Here is a 15,188-nt window from a genome sequence, read left to right as displayed (position 1 = left end):
GGCCCTGGGCAGCTTGGGTCTGGGCCGGAGTCGGCGCGCCCGGGCTCCGCGGTCCTCCCTGGCTGTGCGCCACCCCCTGCTGTTGAGCTTGCAGGGGGAGAAAAGTCAGTTTTTGCGGATTTGCCACGACTCATGAGTCACCGTTCTCAGAAAAGGGAGTTTGCCAGCTGTGGCCCAAGGAAAGGCAGCCGAGTTTCAGCCGTGGTCGGACAAACAGCGTAGGGCTGCGGACTGCGCTGGATTTTGTTGTGCTTAGACTATGGGAGGTTTTCTACATCTAAGACTTTCACCCAGTATTGTTTTTAAATGCGAAATGAGAGCAGTGTGAATCAGGGCGCTAAAAACGTGAAGCGCTTCAACCCTAAAAGTGTAGTAGCTTTCTGCCCACGCGAGAGAACGCAGCACCCCGAAGTCGTAAGTTCTTTCTCAGGGCTATTCCTCCGCATTCTTCGAAGCCAAACTGTAACCCAGGTTTGAAAAGTTGCAACATTGTGGCCCTTACATCGGTAGGAGGTTTGTCTCCCGCTGTATGAAATCCCCCCACAAACTCGCGAAAATCCTGGCGGTCCCTGGATGCAGACATGGAACGTGCGGATTGGCACAGGTGGTAGGGCTCTTGGGCTTGACCTGTAACCAGCTCAGCGGTCGTGGGCGTTATTTTTATTATTTTATTTTTTAAATTTTTTGATACCGGGGATCGAACTCAAGACCTTGAGCTTGCGAGGCAGGCGCGGTGCCACTGAGCTAAATCCCTGCCCAGCACCTTATTTTTCGATGCTCAGGTTCTTAAACTGTAAAATGGCAGCGATGGTGTCCCTCTCGTAGACCTGATGGGGGAGTGTGAAGTGAGGCGCGTGAAATGCAGGTGTGTGTTGCATTATCCGTGGTGATGCATTGCGGAAGAGTAATTTAATGAGATTGCTCTCAGGCTAATGTAATAGGAGGCGAGGACCATGGTGCACAGCTGGCCCTGCTGATCTCAGTCATTCTTACCCTTCCTCTGAGGCCAGATTGCGCACGGCGCTTCTCCTGGCACACTTGTGTGAGATAAAACGCTGAAAAGGCTCTATGTATATTACAGAGAATTATGCTTGTAGCCTGTAACTTTAAATCTTACTTTTCATGAAGTTATGTGTTTGGAGTCAGGGACTCTTTTGGGAGTGAAATGGTTGAGTTTTTTTCCCTTTGTTTGGTTAAAAAAAAAATTCGTGAGTATGAGAGTCCAGGTCGTTTGCTCAGAAACTGTACAGTGTGAAACTCACCTCAAAATGCTGCATAAAATCAATATAACTTTTAAGCAAATTTGTATAATTTTCGTGACATGTAATTTGAATTATTTGGGACACAGTTTGCCAAATAAGCAGTGACTATAAAAAGGTCAAAAGTTGTAAACTACTTTTGTTGTAATTAATTTGCTGGCTTCCGGAATGGAGTGAATCTTTGACTTTATGGACCTTGATAAACCTTCAAGTTTATCAGTGACTGATGATTTGCTTTTATTTAACGGACCAATTCTGTTTTATGGAACTAAAGGTAATCTACTTTTCATTTTTTCTTGAGAGTTTTGCTTAAAAAAATGTATTTAGAAAAATGTGCCACGTTTTCTTGAATAAGGCATCAGATCGCTGATCAGATTGATGGCTATGGGACTGCTTAAAATACTTACTTTAACTTGTCCATGTTTTCTGAAGTACGTCTTAGGGTACTTTTAATAATGTCTTTAATAAATAAGTTACTTCAGTGTCTCCTTTGGTTCGTGAGAAATCCTTTCCCTGTGAGTTACAAATCTGTGGGTGGAAGCCGAGGTAATCTTCCGTTGTTGGAAGGTGAGTTTGGTAATACAGAACATTGTAAGCTGTAATAGGTTCGCTTTGACCCTGAGATTGATAGCATTAGATGTTTTGTAAGGTGGCCCATTTAGTGACATGCTTGTCCACTTTACTTTTGAAATGCATTGTTATAGCCATAATAGACTTGGAATCATTGTCTGTTTTGGTTCAGGTGTTACCTGAGCGTGGCTCTGGTTAGCACGCCTCGGTTCCAACAGAAAATAATTTACTGAGATGTGGGAGGTGCCAAGCATTATAGGGAACAAGTTCTTCTTCACCTTCCTTTTAAAATACACACACACACAGTGCTACATATATAGTATACCACCTGTGTGTCTATATATATATACAATTGCTTGTACATAAGATGCGTTCCTGAAAGTACAGGATGTGCAGGTATCTAAGGACCAGTCGGCTCCTTGGGAAAGAGGAAATCTCCGCGTGGCCAGTGAGCAGCTCTGCGGGCTCAGACTGCCCTGCAGCCGCTAGTGTCTGGGAGTGGGGCCGCCTGGCGGTGTGCTTGTGCCCTGTGTCGCCCGCCCTTCTCCCGCCTGTACAGTGTGTGTGGACGGAAGTGGGGGCCTGCGGGTGACCTGGGGCCTGGAGTGAGACGCGGCACCAGGGGCTACTGGTCCATTCTTCTGCAGGTTGGTGTGCTGGGCAATGTGGTTTAGGAAGCATGACACAGTAGAGGGTTAATTGATTTTGCTGAGAGCTCTTGGATCATCTTACTTGCGAATTAAAAGTAGTAAAATTTTAAAAAATTAAATAATAAATATAAAATGTAAGTATACATTTATAGCTCTAATTATGCAGCAGCTAGTTGGTATTGAAATTTAAAATCATATTCGCATTAAAACATAAGCTATTTCTCAATTGCAGATTTAGTACCTCAAGACAAACTCTTATGTGGATTCCAGATTCTTTTTTTTCCAGGTATTTATATTATTATGTTACTCTGTCTTTGATTGTAATAATTTTCCTTGTCACTTAAAGCTTTATTTTTTGAATAAAGAATATTAATTCTTAAAGTAGAAACTCGTTAAATAATAAATAGAAGATTCGCTTTTATTGGCCTTTGACATTTGGTAAAGAATAAAGTCACGTATCCATGTTCAAGTTTTAGAAAGTAACTTTCGCCTGTTAATTCATTGCACCTAGTTTGCTGAGTGGGAGAATCTCAACGCTTCGGGATGGAACTGGTGCTGTAAGTAGAATGTCGGCATGCGTTTCTACATTAGACGACTCCGTGTTTCATTAAGCGCGCGGTCTTTAGCGTCAGGGACTCCAAGAGGTGCGAAGCTAATATTTTAATAACCACTAAATTACAGTAGTGTAGTTTCTAAAGTTTTATTTCCATGTAGGGAATACAGTATTTCTAAACAGAGAACCCAGAACAGAAATAATGCATACAGCAAGTTAAATTGTTGTGATCAGAGGCTGTAGGACATGTGCTTGCTTTGATGCTAGAGGATAGCTGTTTAGTCCAGAATTGAAACTTTAAAAGTAAATGGATACATGTAAATAAATAGTAAATACATGTTTGTAAATATTAATGTTGATATGAGAATAAGAGGTTGCAAGTGGGGGGAATCTTACATTTTCTTGTTATTTTGAAAAATTACCTTACTTGTTCTGCAGTGGTACAGTGAGGAAAGGTAAAGATACATAAAGTTTCAATAAAAAATAGTTTATGGATTGGTGGCCTGCCTTGCAAGCACAAAGACCTGAGTTCAATCCCCGGTACCAAACGAGAGAATAGTTTATGGAGTTAAAAATGTTGCAGTGTGCACATCAGCATGTGAAAGACTGTCGGAGTGGCAGGTCACATGAAGGCGTTCTCTTCTGTGAGGGTGAAAAAGTGATCAGGTTATTTGTTGAGGCCTCCAGATGAAGTGAGGTGGCAAGGTAGGCAGATCCATGGGAGAGATTATTTCAGAAAACATCAACAATAATTTCTTTACAAAACTCTAATTTTTGATTGGACACGTTTTGTATTGCACATTTTAAAGCATCTTATTTCCCCCTTATGTATTCTATGGTGCTGAATTTGTTTGTTTGTTTTTTTAATTTTGAAATTTTTTCTCATTTCACATTACCCTGCCCTGGCTTTTGAGGAAATTGGATAATAAGATTGTACATGTGAAAATATGAGCATAATCTTGCCCAGTGTTGATAGTAGTGTACAGCATTTACAGTTTTAGCCCCGAATGTGTTATAAAAGTACATTGTGCCAAGCATGGCAGCCCATGGCTTTCATTCCAGAACCCTGAAAAGCTGAGGCAGGAGCATCGCAAGTTCAAGCCCAGCCCGGGCAACTTAGTGACTTAACAAGACCATGTTTCTAAATAAAAAAGTTTGGTGGTGTAACTCAGTGTGAAGGCTCTAGATTCAATCCCTAACCTGGGGGAAAAAAGTGTTAATGACTTGCAAATTATGTAGGTCACAATGTAGTAATGATTAATGATTTGCCAATGTAAGTATCATTTATTCATAATGTTTTCTGAGTATTGAATTCTAGAACTTTTCAGATAAAAGTTTCCTCAAGTATCACTTTTCCCACAGATATTAATAAAAATGAGAAAGCTGACTTATTAAATAAGAGTTTCCCTGGTCATTAAAATGTCAAATTAATAATAGCTTTTTGGGGGAGAAAAGGTGCTACCACGTTAATGCACACTGTTACAACTATACTCCAGCTTTGGAAACATTAACATTAGGAGTGGAATCAAGGAAATAACTTAGGTTTCTGGTCCTTGTTAGTGTTACAGATATTAAAGGGAGAAATTTAATTGAAAATAAACAATTCTTCATTTGTAGATATTTATTGATAGAGATCCAGCAGCTTTTGCACCCATTTTAAATTTTCTTCGGACAAAAGAACTAGATTTAAGGTAAGAAATGCATCCTCTTTAATGCAAATTCTTGCTGGTAGCTGTGTATTTTTGGTGTATTTTATGAATAAAAAGGATTTTTCTCTTTGACTATTTTTCAGAAATTTACTTAGAATATTTGTACTTATTTGTGGGTGCAGCATTGTAGTCTGTTAGTGTGTATGTTTTTAGATTCAGTTCAATTTTTTAGAACTTGTTTGTTTTAGCTGCTGCTTTATAATTTTTGATTTTTGGCTTATATTTAGTAGAGGAAGCTCCCTGAGGACAAAGATTTGTCTGGTGCATTCCTTGCTGTATTCTTGTGGTTAAAACAGTATATCTAATATATAAAGAACAGGTACTTATGCATAGAATGAAAGTGTTTGGTGGGGCTTTTTGTCCTGAGTTGGTTGGCAGTGGGAAGTACATTATTATGTGTTGAGAAAGCTTATTTTAACCGTCCCATTTGATAAAGAAGTCCAAGTTTACATCTGGTCAGTGTCCTTGTGACTGTTCCAGTTACATGAACCAGAAAAGCAGGATTAATTTAATTGTTATATGCACTGACTGCTCTTCTTACAAATAACCCCCTGTTCTCCTTTGTGGAAGCCTCCAAATTTAAATTCTGTGGTGCTTTATATAGGAGGACGGGAAGGGATTTTTTTTTTAAACGTCCAAACGCCTGTGTTCTAACTCTGTTAATAGCCTGCCCTATCTCACAGAGTCCTAACAGCTGTGTTTGTTAGCCTGCCCTCCCAGGAGACCAGAGCTTGTTTTGTGTCTGAAGCACCATGTAGTCAGCCAGCCCTGTGATGCTGTTAATACAGGTGCTGTAAAGTGGAGTTGGAAAGTCTTAAGCATTTTTTGTTAGTCACAGTCAGGTTCCCAAAAAAACAATTTAATATCACAATTGCACACATTTATTAAAGCCAAGGAATGTTCAGAAATTAAGAGCAGATAACTGAAATTTGAAATGAATAATTACTGTAGTAATTATTCGCTAAAGCGAGTCTTTCCTATTTGCTATTTTCTTTGATTCAGTCAATGTAGAATTTATTACATGACTATCAGCATTGCGCTAGGCACGGTGTAAACTATGAAAAATTAGATCAAAAAAAGATTGAGATTATAGGGAGTTCATAGAATGAGAGGGGAGTTTACATGTGTATCAAAATGATATAAAAAGCTGAACATAATTCTGTAAAAGAATGGTTTCTGACCTGTCGTTTGTCGGATATTTTTCCCTAATTCATTTGTGTTAGCCCTTAGCTTTTATCTTTTGTTTACTTACTTTGCTTATCTATTTATGAGTGGTTTTTCGGTGGCCTTAAAGTGTTATTGTTCAATGAAATTTTACTTAAAATTTTCAAATTGACTAAGAATATTAGAAAAAAAGATTATTGGAGAAAAGTCTGTGAAGCCTCAGGACTTTGTTCACCTAAGAGCCCAGTCCTCCCGCTGTGGCCAGGGTCGGAGGGCTCACGCTGTCCCTTTGTTTCTTTGTAGGGGAGTGAGCATTAACGTTCTCAGGCATGAGGCCGAGTTCTATGGGATCACGCCGCTAGGTACGTGTCTTCTCCCACTGTTTTCTGTTTTCGATGAGACTCTGTGCTCAGCTTTCCCAGGTGTGTTTTATACCGGGCCCAAAGTTTTCGTGGAGTAGATCAGTGCTTAGTTTTTGTGGATTTTTCATAGCAGAAAGACTCTGATGTAACTTGAATGTCTTCCCTTTCTTTCCATAGTCTAAGTAGAGAAAATAAAAAGGGAGCACTGTTTCTCTGTTTGAATTTTGCAGTGAGAAGGCTCCTCCTGTGTGAGGAGCTGGAGCGCTCGTCCTGCGGCAGCGTGCTTTTCCACGGCTATCTGCCCCCGCCAGGTATCGTGGCTTTCGTTTGATTCAGTCTTTGTACAGATTATTTTGTATCATTACGCAGTTATATATGGGAACACTCTTCCTTGATGCTTGTGTTTCCTGTCCACAAATCTAGAAATAAAAAGAACTTTGTTTTTACAAAAGCTACCTCATGGCATGTTGCAGAGCAGGGGTTTGCAAACGTTTTCTGGGGCCTGAGAGGCTCTGGCAGCCAGCGGCTCGGCCCAGCTTCTGAGCTCTGTGTGTCCTCTGTCTGTGCCCCACGGCTTTGGTGAGGTTCCCTGTCCCTATGGCCCGTCGTGTGCTCCCCTCGGGAGCACAGGTGTCAGAGTTCTCTTGCTCTCACCCAGGACCCGTGCTGAGATCCGCGCGGTGCCACCTCACCCCACTGAGTGAGCGCAGCCCTGCCTTTACCTGGGTGCACACCCGAGCAGGGTTTCGTCTGTAAAAGAGTCTCTCGGGCCGTGAGCCATTGCACCACCGCTGACAAACCGGGCTGATACTCTTTGATTCCGTAACCTGGAGCTAGGTGAATTGGCCCATAAAATGGCATACTGATTTATTATAAATACGATGGCCAATACTAGAAATCTCTTTAGCTTTTTTTTTTTTGTCTTGAAGTTTTGATTGTGACTATTTGCAGTAAATTGCTATATTGGAAGATCTATTGAGGATACGGTGCAGTTCACATTTTAGTTTCCTAGTTACAATGTGATATTTTTCGTTTTTGGAAACTTAACTGAGAAATGAGTTTGTTGTTTTCTCCACCCTGTGTAGGTATCCCTAGTCGTAAAATAAACAACACAGCGAGATCTGATTCCAGGGATGCACTTGGTTCTGTGGAAGGCGAGGCCCGGGGCAGTGGTGCACAGCCTGTTCTCTCTGCTACTGGAGAAGAAACCGTGAGGCTGGGTAAGAAAGGGCAGAACAGGAAAAGACAGCTGTGTGGAATTTCCCTTCTTGGTGGTATTGAGCAGTTATTTTTAAGTATGTAATTTGTGCCTCCTCGTTTTGTACCCAAATTTATCATTGATACCTTGAAAAGTCTCATTTAGCCTGTTTTTTTTTACTTAAAGTACTATGTGACCTGTTTACTCTGAATTGTTAGAACAAAGGTGACTGCTAAACTGTGGACCCCGCGGGTCGTGCGTTCTGGGAAATCTCGGTGGACAGCGTGTAAACAAACGAGTGCCGTCCTGTGTGGGCCGAACTTACTCATCCCCACAGGCAGGAGACTGGAATTGGCTTATGGGCCACGCTTTACCAACCCGTTCTAGAATGGAAAGTACTTGTTTTTCTGAAATCAGCAGGACTTCCTGTGGACCCACGAAAGGTGCTCATTGTCGCTGGCCATCACAACTGGATTGTGGCTGCGTACGCTCACTTTGCTGTGTGCTACAGGTACTGTACCACCCGCCGATAGTAGCAGTTATTTTTTTAAATTCTAGAGCATAGTCATTAATGTGATTTTGTGTTTTTTGTGAAGAGCCACATCTTTTAGTCATTGAATTTTTCTCTGATATCTTTCACCCACTTCTGTAGCATGTGGATAAGGTTCAGTTTGCTTTTATTTTATCACCTAATTTGGTAAATGTTGACAATAATCTTAACATGTCTTAAATATTTTCCAAATAGCACGAACTGTAACGCACGTGACATTTCTGTTGTTTTTGTCCATAACAGGATCGAACTCAGGGCCTTGCTCATGCTAGCCAAGTGCTCTGCCACTGAGCTACATCTTTAACCCTTTTTAAATGTTTTATTTTGAGACAAGGTCACCGTACATTTTTGGCTGGCCTTGGAACTGCAGTGCTCCTGCCTTTGCCCTCGAGTAGCTGCGTTGCAGCACCATGCCCAGTTGAGATGTCCTGATGTAATTCTTTCTTGCTCCTCTCGAATCTCAAGAGTCATCAAACTATTAGGTTAGATGGTTTTAGACAAGGTTATTATGTGAGCACCGTAATATTTCATCCTGAGTGACTCAGTCCTTTGCACCCTGAAGCATGAGGAACGAGGCTGTTGGACGTAGTGACCTCATCCCTGGGAGTGAGGCGGCGAAGCAGGGCATTGTGGGAGGAGCGGACTAGGGCAGCAGTGTGGGGTGTGAGACTGCGCAGTAACGTGGCCTAAGGGACGAAGGAAAAAGAGACTAGTGAAGGTCAGTGAGTATTTTAAAGTGGGGAAAGGGAAGGGGCCTTTGAGTCACTATAGTGATTATAGCTCTATAAGAATTTTCGATGGTAAAGAATGGTGGCTGGACTGTACTAGCTTGAAATGTGATCCCATTTTATTTAAATTGTGTAAAATTAAAGAATATATAAACTTTTTTCACCACTGATATTAAGAAAAAGTGCTGCAGTAGGTAAGATAATTATAGAAGTTTTCTACAGTTTACACCTACATTTTAAAGAATCATAGTAATGTTTAAAAAGCTCTGGTTTATGAAAGGTGCTCACTGGTGAGGCCCTTGTATGTCATGCTCTTATTTTCCATGTAGCGGTGATTAGGTACAGACTTTCACTTCGAGCATACTCGGTCAAGCTTTAAAATTTTTTAATAGTACAGAAGTGGGTTTTTGGATGATTGCTGCTTGCTGGAGACTCTCAGCGCTGCCTTTAGTGGTCCGCACTGCGTGATGAACATAAGGACAGTAGTTGCTTGCTGGAGACTCTCAGCGCTGCCTTTAGTGGTCCGCACTGCGTGATGAACATAAGGACAGTGGGGTGTCTGTGTTCTGTTCTCTGGGGTGGGGGACCATGGTGCCCGCTTCCCTGGCTGTCGCGCACAGTGGGCGGGGCGAGGACTGCAGGTTTTCCTGCTGTGGGGGATTCATCCAGCGCAGTGGCAGGGAGATGTTTAATCATACGGTAGGAGTACTTTCAGAGAGTCATCTTAAATTGTTTTTCCTGAAGTTTTCATATTAGCAAGTAAAAAACTTAAAGACAAGAGTAGTATAGCCAGTACCTGCTTGGATACTCTTTATGGAGTCACTGATGCTCTGCATTTTCTGGCCTGATTTCAGTGCCCTCTGTCTGGTCGCTGGGTTTGTGACTGTTGTGTTAACAGAGCAGTTGTGTGAGTTGTGGCCCTCGCGCAGCCTACATTTTAGATGGGATCATTAATCCGTGTGGAATTTTCTTGTTTGTATGTGGTGTGAGGCTTGAGAATTCATTTTATTTTCTCCCAAGTGGGTAGCTAATTATGTTCTGATCATTTATGACATAAATCATCTTTTCGCTGAGTAAGACTCATTGAGACGATTATAAACTAGTCTGCAGAAAAAGGTTTCAAAGCTGTTCCTTCATTTAATTGTTCTGAGGTATTGGAATGCCTGTGGACTCGCTTAGTCTGCCGAATGGACCGTCATCGACAATACAGAAATCAGATTTTGTGCATATCATTTCAGTTAGGGTAATAACCAGAAATACTGCTTAATTGGAAAGAATAATTCTAAAATTCTGATATTTGTTGCCTGCTCATGTCAGTGATTTTTGTTTTGTAAAGAAACATCAAAGTTATAATCATCTTTCTTATTTATTAAAGTGATAGGGAGATAAATTCTTTGGAGAAATAAAGCACTGTTTGTAAATGATATATATCCTAGGTATTTAAATACATTAGTGGTAATCTGGCTTTGCGACTGTGTCAGGAAGATTTTATATTTAGTAAATGAAAAGGGTTGGTGGTTGCAGTTTAATGCTTTTGGTACATTGATTTGCATTCCATTTGATGAGTCTACTTTGTCATTTCTTAACAGAATCAAAGAATCTTCAGGATGGCAACAAGTGTTTACAAGCCCGTATCTAGATTGGACTATCGAGCGGGTGGCTCTGAATGCAAAAGTGGTCGGGGGTCCTCACGGAGACAAAGACAAAATGGTCGCCGTGGCCTCGGAGAGCAGCATCATCCTGTGGAGTGTCCAGGACGGGGGCAGCGGGAGTGAAGTCGGTAGGAAGAACCTCGTTTGTGCTGCATTCCTCTGGTGTGTGCCGTGTTTCGCATACAGTGCAAGAGAGACAGGAGGAAGCGTTGGTGTGAGCAGAGAGCTGCCTCTCCGGGGCCCGGCGGTAGAAGGAATACTGTGCGTGAGAGGAGTAGGCTGGTAAAGAGGCGAAGCGCTGCTGGTTTAGAACAGAGGGGGGATCTGAACCCGGCTCCGTCCAGCTGAGCTCTGAGTGAGCGCCCACTTCCGGGCGGCTGTGTCTTTCCGTCCTTCTCATGCCGTGGGCTCAAAGGCGAGGCCTCCGCTCTTACCTGAGGCCGGCTTTGTCAGGCGCCCACCGCTCCATGTCTCCCTGGTTCTGCTTCAGTCAGACACGTTTTGTTGATAAAGTTTTAATAATTTTTATCCTTCTCCTGCCGTAGTCTGCTGGCAATCCCATTTAATAAACTTTTGTTCTTAGCTGTAAATTTGCCTTCTGGCTCCATTTTATGGTTTGTTTTGTTTGTTTTTCTTCTTCGTTTTTTTTTTTTTGTGTGTGTGTGTGTGTATGTGTGTGAGATTTGTCTCTTCCTCATTAACCATCTTTTACTAAATCCTAGTAATTGGTTGAAACTTTTGTTTGCTAAGTCCATTATCTGGGTCATCTCAAATTTTTATTTGGGATGTCATTTTCTTCACCGTTTTAGAGAGTTTGATCTCGTGTTGGACATGTGTAGGCAGAGCGGTATGGATGACGCTGTGTACCCTTTAGAGATGTGTTTTTCTCTGACAGCCAGTTACACCACGCAGAGTCTTCTAGTCCTCACTGGGCTTTGTTCTGTTTGGTTCATGGCAGGTTACCTCTCCTTTCCTCCAGGGCATCCTGACTGAATGCCTGAGGTGCTCAGCCTGGGCTCACCCTTCCAGTTTGGCTGCCTGCCTGCCTGCCTGCCTGCGTGGGGCCCCTGGAGTCTCCTTCCAGCTGTCAGCCCATCATGCTCAATTCTTGGGAGAGTCTGTCCTGACCAGGGTCGGCTTAGTCTCATCCAGGCCTTAGGGAAACCCCTGGGAAACTCCTGTTCCATCTGCGTTTGTACCTGACCCACGCGTTCTGGCTGCAGATTCTCTGTTTCCTCAGTGCCCGGAAACTGTCACTGTTGACTGGGGTCTCACCTCTGCCGTTGAAAGTGCTCTGGCTGGAAGCTGGGGCGTCCCCCACTGTGTGTTTGCTGCTGGCAGTGGTGGCCTTGAGTGTGTTGTGCAGTTCTGTTGTTTTCGAGTATGGTGAATACTGTTTATTCCATCACAGCTGGCAGCAGAGTCCCTCCTGAGAACTTTAGAAAACAGATTTCAATATTAAAACTTTTGAAACAAAATACTTGGGTAATAATTATGCAGAAAAGAAACCACTCATGATTAATTTTTCCCTTTTCCGGTTGGCATTTGTAACACACCAATAAATGAAGGAAATTCTGTTCCTTGCTTTGTCTTCCAAGGCAGATGTGATGGGCAGTTGTGTTTTGAGAATGTGCAGTAGAAATTTGTAAATGTCCTCTTAAGGACGCATTTGTTCTTACGGATGTTCTTGGGAAATGGCCAGCACCGTCTGAAGAAAATTGCTGGGCTGGCAGTCCGTGATGGAGCCCCCCAGAGGCCGTGGGAGGCACTCCTGGACCGCGCTCTGAGCAGGGTTTGCACAGGGACCCTAAGGCAGGCTCCCTGACCCATGTGTGTAGTCTTCCCTGTGGGGGTGGGCGGCCTGCTGAGCCCTGCCCCAGAGTGACACTTTGAACGGCCACCACTCAGGCGTCTCCCTTGGTTTCCCAGAACCTCATCCTTCTCTAGAGTAATCATTGTTACTTGGTTTTCCTGGTTTTATTTCTGCTTTCCACACGGGCCGTGGGACTGAACATAGTTGGCTTCACATGTCCTTAAAAATTGGCTTCAAAATTAAAGTGCCATTATGTGACAGTCTCTAAAATTGTGTAGAGGGTGGGATACTTATTTTCTGTTTTGAAGTGGGAGATTTATTTCTTGGTCAGTTCTGGTTGAAGGTCTTAGCTTTTCGTGTGTTGAGGTTTACATCACTCTTTGTGATTTTTGGCTGACAGGTTGGGCTGAGGTGCATTTGTGTGTACGTTTATGTAAGTATGATTCATATGAACAGTTAAATCGTACATATCAAACATACTCCTAGAAATACTTACCTGTTTTCTCTCTCCCTCTCTTTTCCTGTATACTAGGTATCATTTTTGCTCCTCCTAGATGCTTTTTTTCAAGATTGGTAAAAGAGTTTTAAGGTGTTGTGGATGGCCACTAGGTGCAGTATAGACCAGAACAGAGAAGAGTACTTGCACTGATGTAAAATTCAGAAGAAATCAAGTGGTTCTGCCACTTGCCTTATAGGTGCAAGGTTCCTAGTTCAATCCCCAATACCTGCCCTGCCCCACCAAAAGAAGAAATCAGAAACTTTCCTAGCTTACTCTTTTAAGGTGTAGCACAGTTTGCATTTAATTATCTGCCCCCCCAAGAGTTCTTAAGACCTGTGTATCTTTGTTTTCCCCAGCTAAATGCTGAGAAGTGATTCATACTGACACACTGGCACTTTTTTGAAATAAACTGATGCTTGAAATAACCCAAAGATGTGCATAAAACAATATTTTACAGATGAGACCTACTTCCCAGCATTATGAGATAAAAAGACATCTTCCATAGGTGTTTCTCAAATAATAAAGATAATACTGTGTAAGCACCAGGGTTCAAGTCCAGCATTTTTGATATGGAAGCAGCTCTTAGACCTCCAGGGAGGACTGTGCTGTGTAGGTGAGATAAGTACGAGCCAGGGTGGAGCGGGTCCCTTCAGAGTGAGGGTTCCTGAGCCCGCCTGCCAGCGCCGGACAGAGCGAAGCGGGGCGCCCTGGCATTGCGGGCTCCTGGCTGATGGTCTCTTGTTTCTCTGGCCCTGGGCTTGTTCTTCTCCACCCTTCCCATTTGAACTCCTGTCAGCCTTTGTAAAAGCCTGACTCGGGTGGCTTTTCTTCCAAGGTGGATTCTCCAGCCCTTTGATCCATTCCCCTTCCCTCGTCTGGACACAGCTGTGCCCTGCGCATCTTTCCTTTCTTTTCGCATTATATTGCACTTGGTTATTTGCAGGTTTTTGTCTACTAACCTGTAAGTCCTAGTAGCATCCATTCTTTCTTTTTAACCTCAAAACCTAATGTAGGATATTTTAAATAAATTAAGACTGAAATGCTAGAAAACAAGAGGCTTAAAATAAGCTTCAAGTAAAAGGCCTGAGAATTTGCGTTTACTGTGACTTGCTGAGGTGGTTTCGTGTGTCGTTTTTGCTTGCTTCCAGACTTTCATGTACACTCTGGCTGGTGGAGGCGGCCAAGTATACCTTCGGATCCTGGCTTCCAATTACCAGGTTCACGAGCAAGCGGCGTTTACATGTCCAGTAATTTTATTAAGATGTGCTGGGTTTTCTCCCTCATTGGATCTGGCACGTATCCCAAGATCCTTTTTATTTTATTTTGTTCATGCAAAACCGGCTAGATTATTCTCATGGTCAGATAGGATGAGAAACAAAGGGTCAGATGCCAAGGTGTGGGGTCCTTGTGAGGTTGCCGGGGCAGGCTCTTCTCTGCTTAGGAATTTTATCAGCTGCTTAAAAGCTTGCCAGGTTTGTATTCGTGTTTCCCACCACGTCTGGCACATAATCTGTAGAAATGAAAATGGGTATAGATTAGTCGCCTCGGGTTTCTAACGGAGGTATGACAGATTCTAAGACGGAGGCCGATTAACCTCTTTGTCTCTCTTGCTGTTGAAGGAGTGTTCAGCCTCGGTGTTCCTGTGGACTCGCTCTTCTTTATTGGAAACCAGCTGGTGGCCACGAGTCACACGGGGAAGGTGGGAGTGTGGAACGCCGTCACTCAGCACTGGCAGGTCAGTGTCGGTGGTAGCGCTGAACAGGGAAGAGCGCTTCTGAAACAGGCCAATTCTGTTGTTTCTTTGTGGAACTCATGTTATTTCTGGTTTTGATTACATAGAACATTGACTCTATTTAGTGGTAAATTTATTTCTAGATGCAAATTTTACCTTTTTCAGGAAATTTGTTACTTTGGAAAATAGAAAAATTTTAAATTGTGACTAAATATTTCTTCATTTCCTTAAAATGTTTTGAGTTCTGTGCTATAGCATGGAGATGATCCAGGCCTCCTGCCTCGGTGAGTGGAAACAGAGATCTGTACACGATATGGCTGTCCAGAGAAGATAGGAAGCCACAGAGAGCTCTCAAATAGAGAAGAGCAGAGGGAGCTAAATGAGAATGTGGTGAATATGGTTAATATTTGGTTCTGAAGACAGAGGAATCTGCTACGTACAGGACACTGCTCTATTCACAGAGCAGAATTCGCTGACGAGCACTTTCTCCTTTCTGTACACAGAAGTACTGGATACAGACATTACAACTCTCTTCCTTTATACTTCCATTCAGTTTTACTTACTGCTTTATGCTTGCATACCGTTAATCAGGATAAAGCCTTGAGATTCTGGAACTTTAGCCAAAACCAGGAAGCATGGCTTCATGGAAAGTAGAAATTGAGCCTCTTGGGAAAATGTGAAGCTTTAAAGGTCTGCTTCGGTCCCTGAGAAGGAGACAGGAAAGTCATTTTTTTTTTTTTTTTTTTTTT

The 15,188-nt window shown here is 42.6% G+C and overlaps 1 protein-coding gene across 1 annotated transcript in view; it reads left to right on the top strand.

Moving 5' to 3' along the window:
• The first annotated feature begins 2,217 nt into the window (after positions 1–2,217).
• Positions 2,218–15,188, top strand: part of Kctd3 (potassium channel tetramerization domain containing 3) — a 31,669-nt gene continuing 18,698 nt past the window's right edge. Inside the window, exons 1-10 of the mRNA XM_010642516.2 lie at positions 2,218–2,382; positions 2,653–2,765; positions 2,991–3,036; positions 4,650–4,723; positions 6,209–6,267; positions 6,498–6,578; positions 7,353–7,487; positions 7,883–7,976; positions 10,333–10,523; positions 14,327–14,442. Coding sequence (XP_010640818.2) covers positions 2,218–2,382; positions 2,653–2,765; positions 2,991–3,036; positions 4,650–4,723; positions 6,209–6,267; positions 6,498–6,578; positions 7,353–7,487; positions 7,883–7,976; positions 10,333–10,523; positions 14,327–14,442 — 1,074 coding nt within the window. The remainder of the gene's footprint in view (positions 2,383–2,652; positions 2,766–2,990; positions 3,037–4,649; positions 4,724–6,208; positions 6,268–6,497; positions 6,579–7,352; positions 7,488–7,882; positions 7,977–10,332; positions 10,524–14,326; positions 14,443–15,188) is intronic.

This window comes from Fukomys damarensis, unplaced genomic scaffold (genome assembly GCF_012274545.1).
Source record: "Fukomys damarensis isolate Sample0158 unplaced genomic scaffold, DMR_v1.0_HiC HiC_scaffold_11, whole genome shotgun sequence".
In the NCBI taxonomy this organism is placed as follows: Eukaryota; Metazoa; Chordata; class Mammalia; order Rodentia; family Bathyergidae; genus Fukomys; species Fukomys damarensis.
This window is presented reverse-complemented; position numbering and strand designations above follow the sequence as displayed.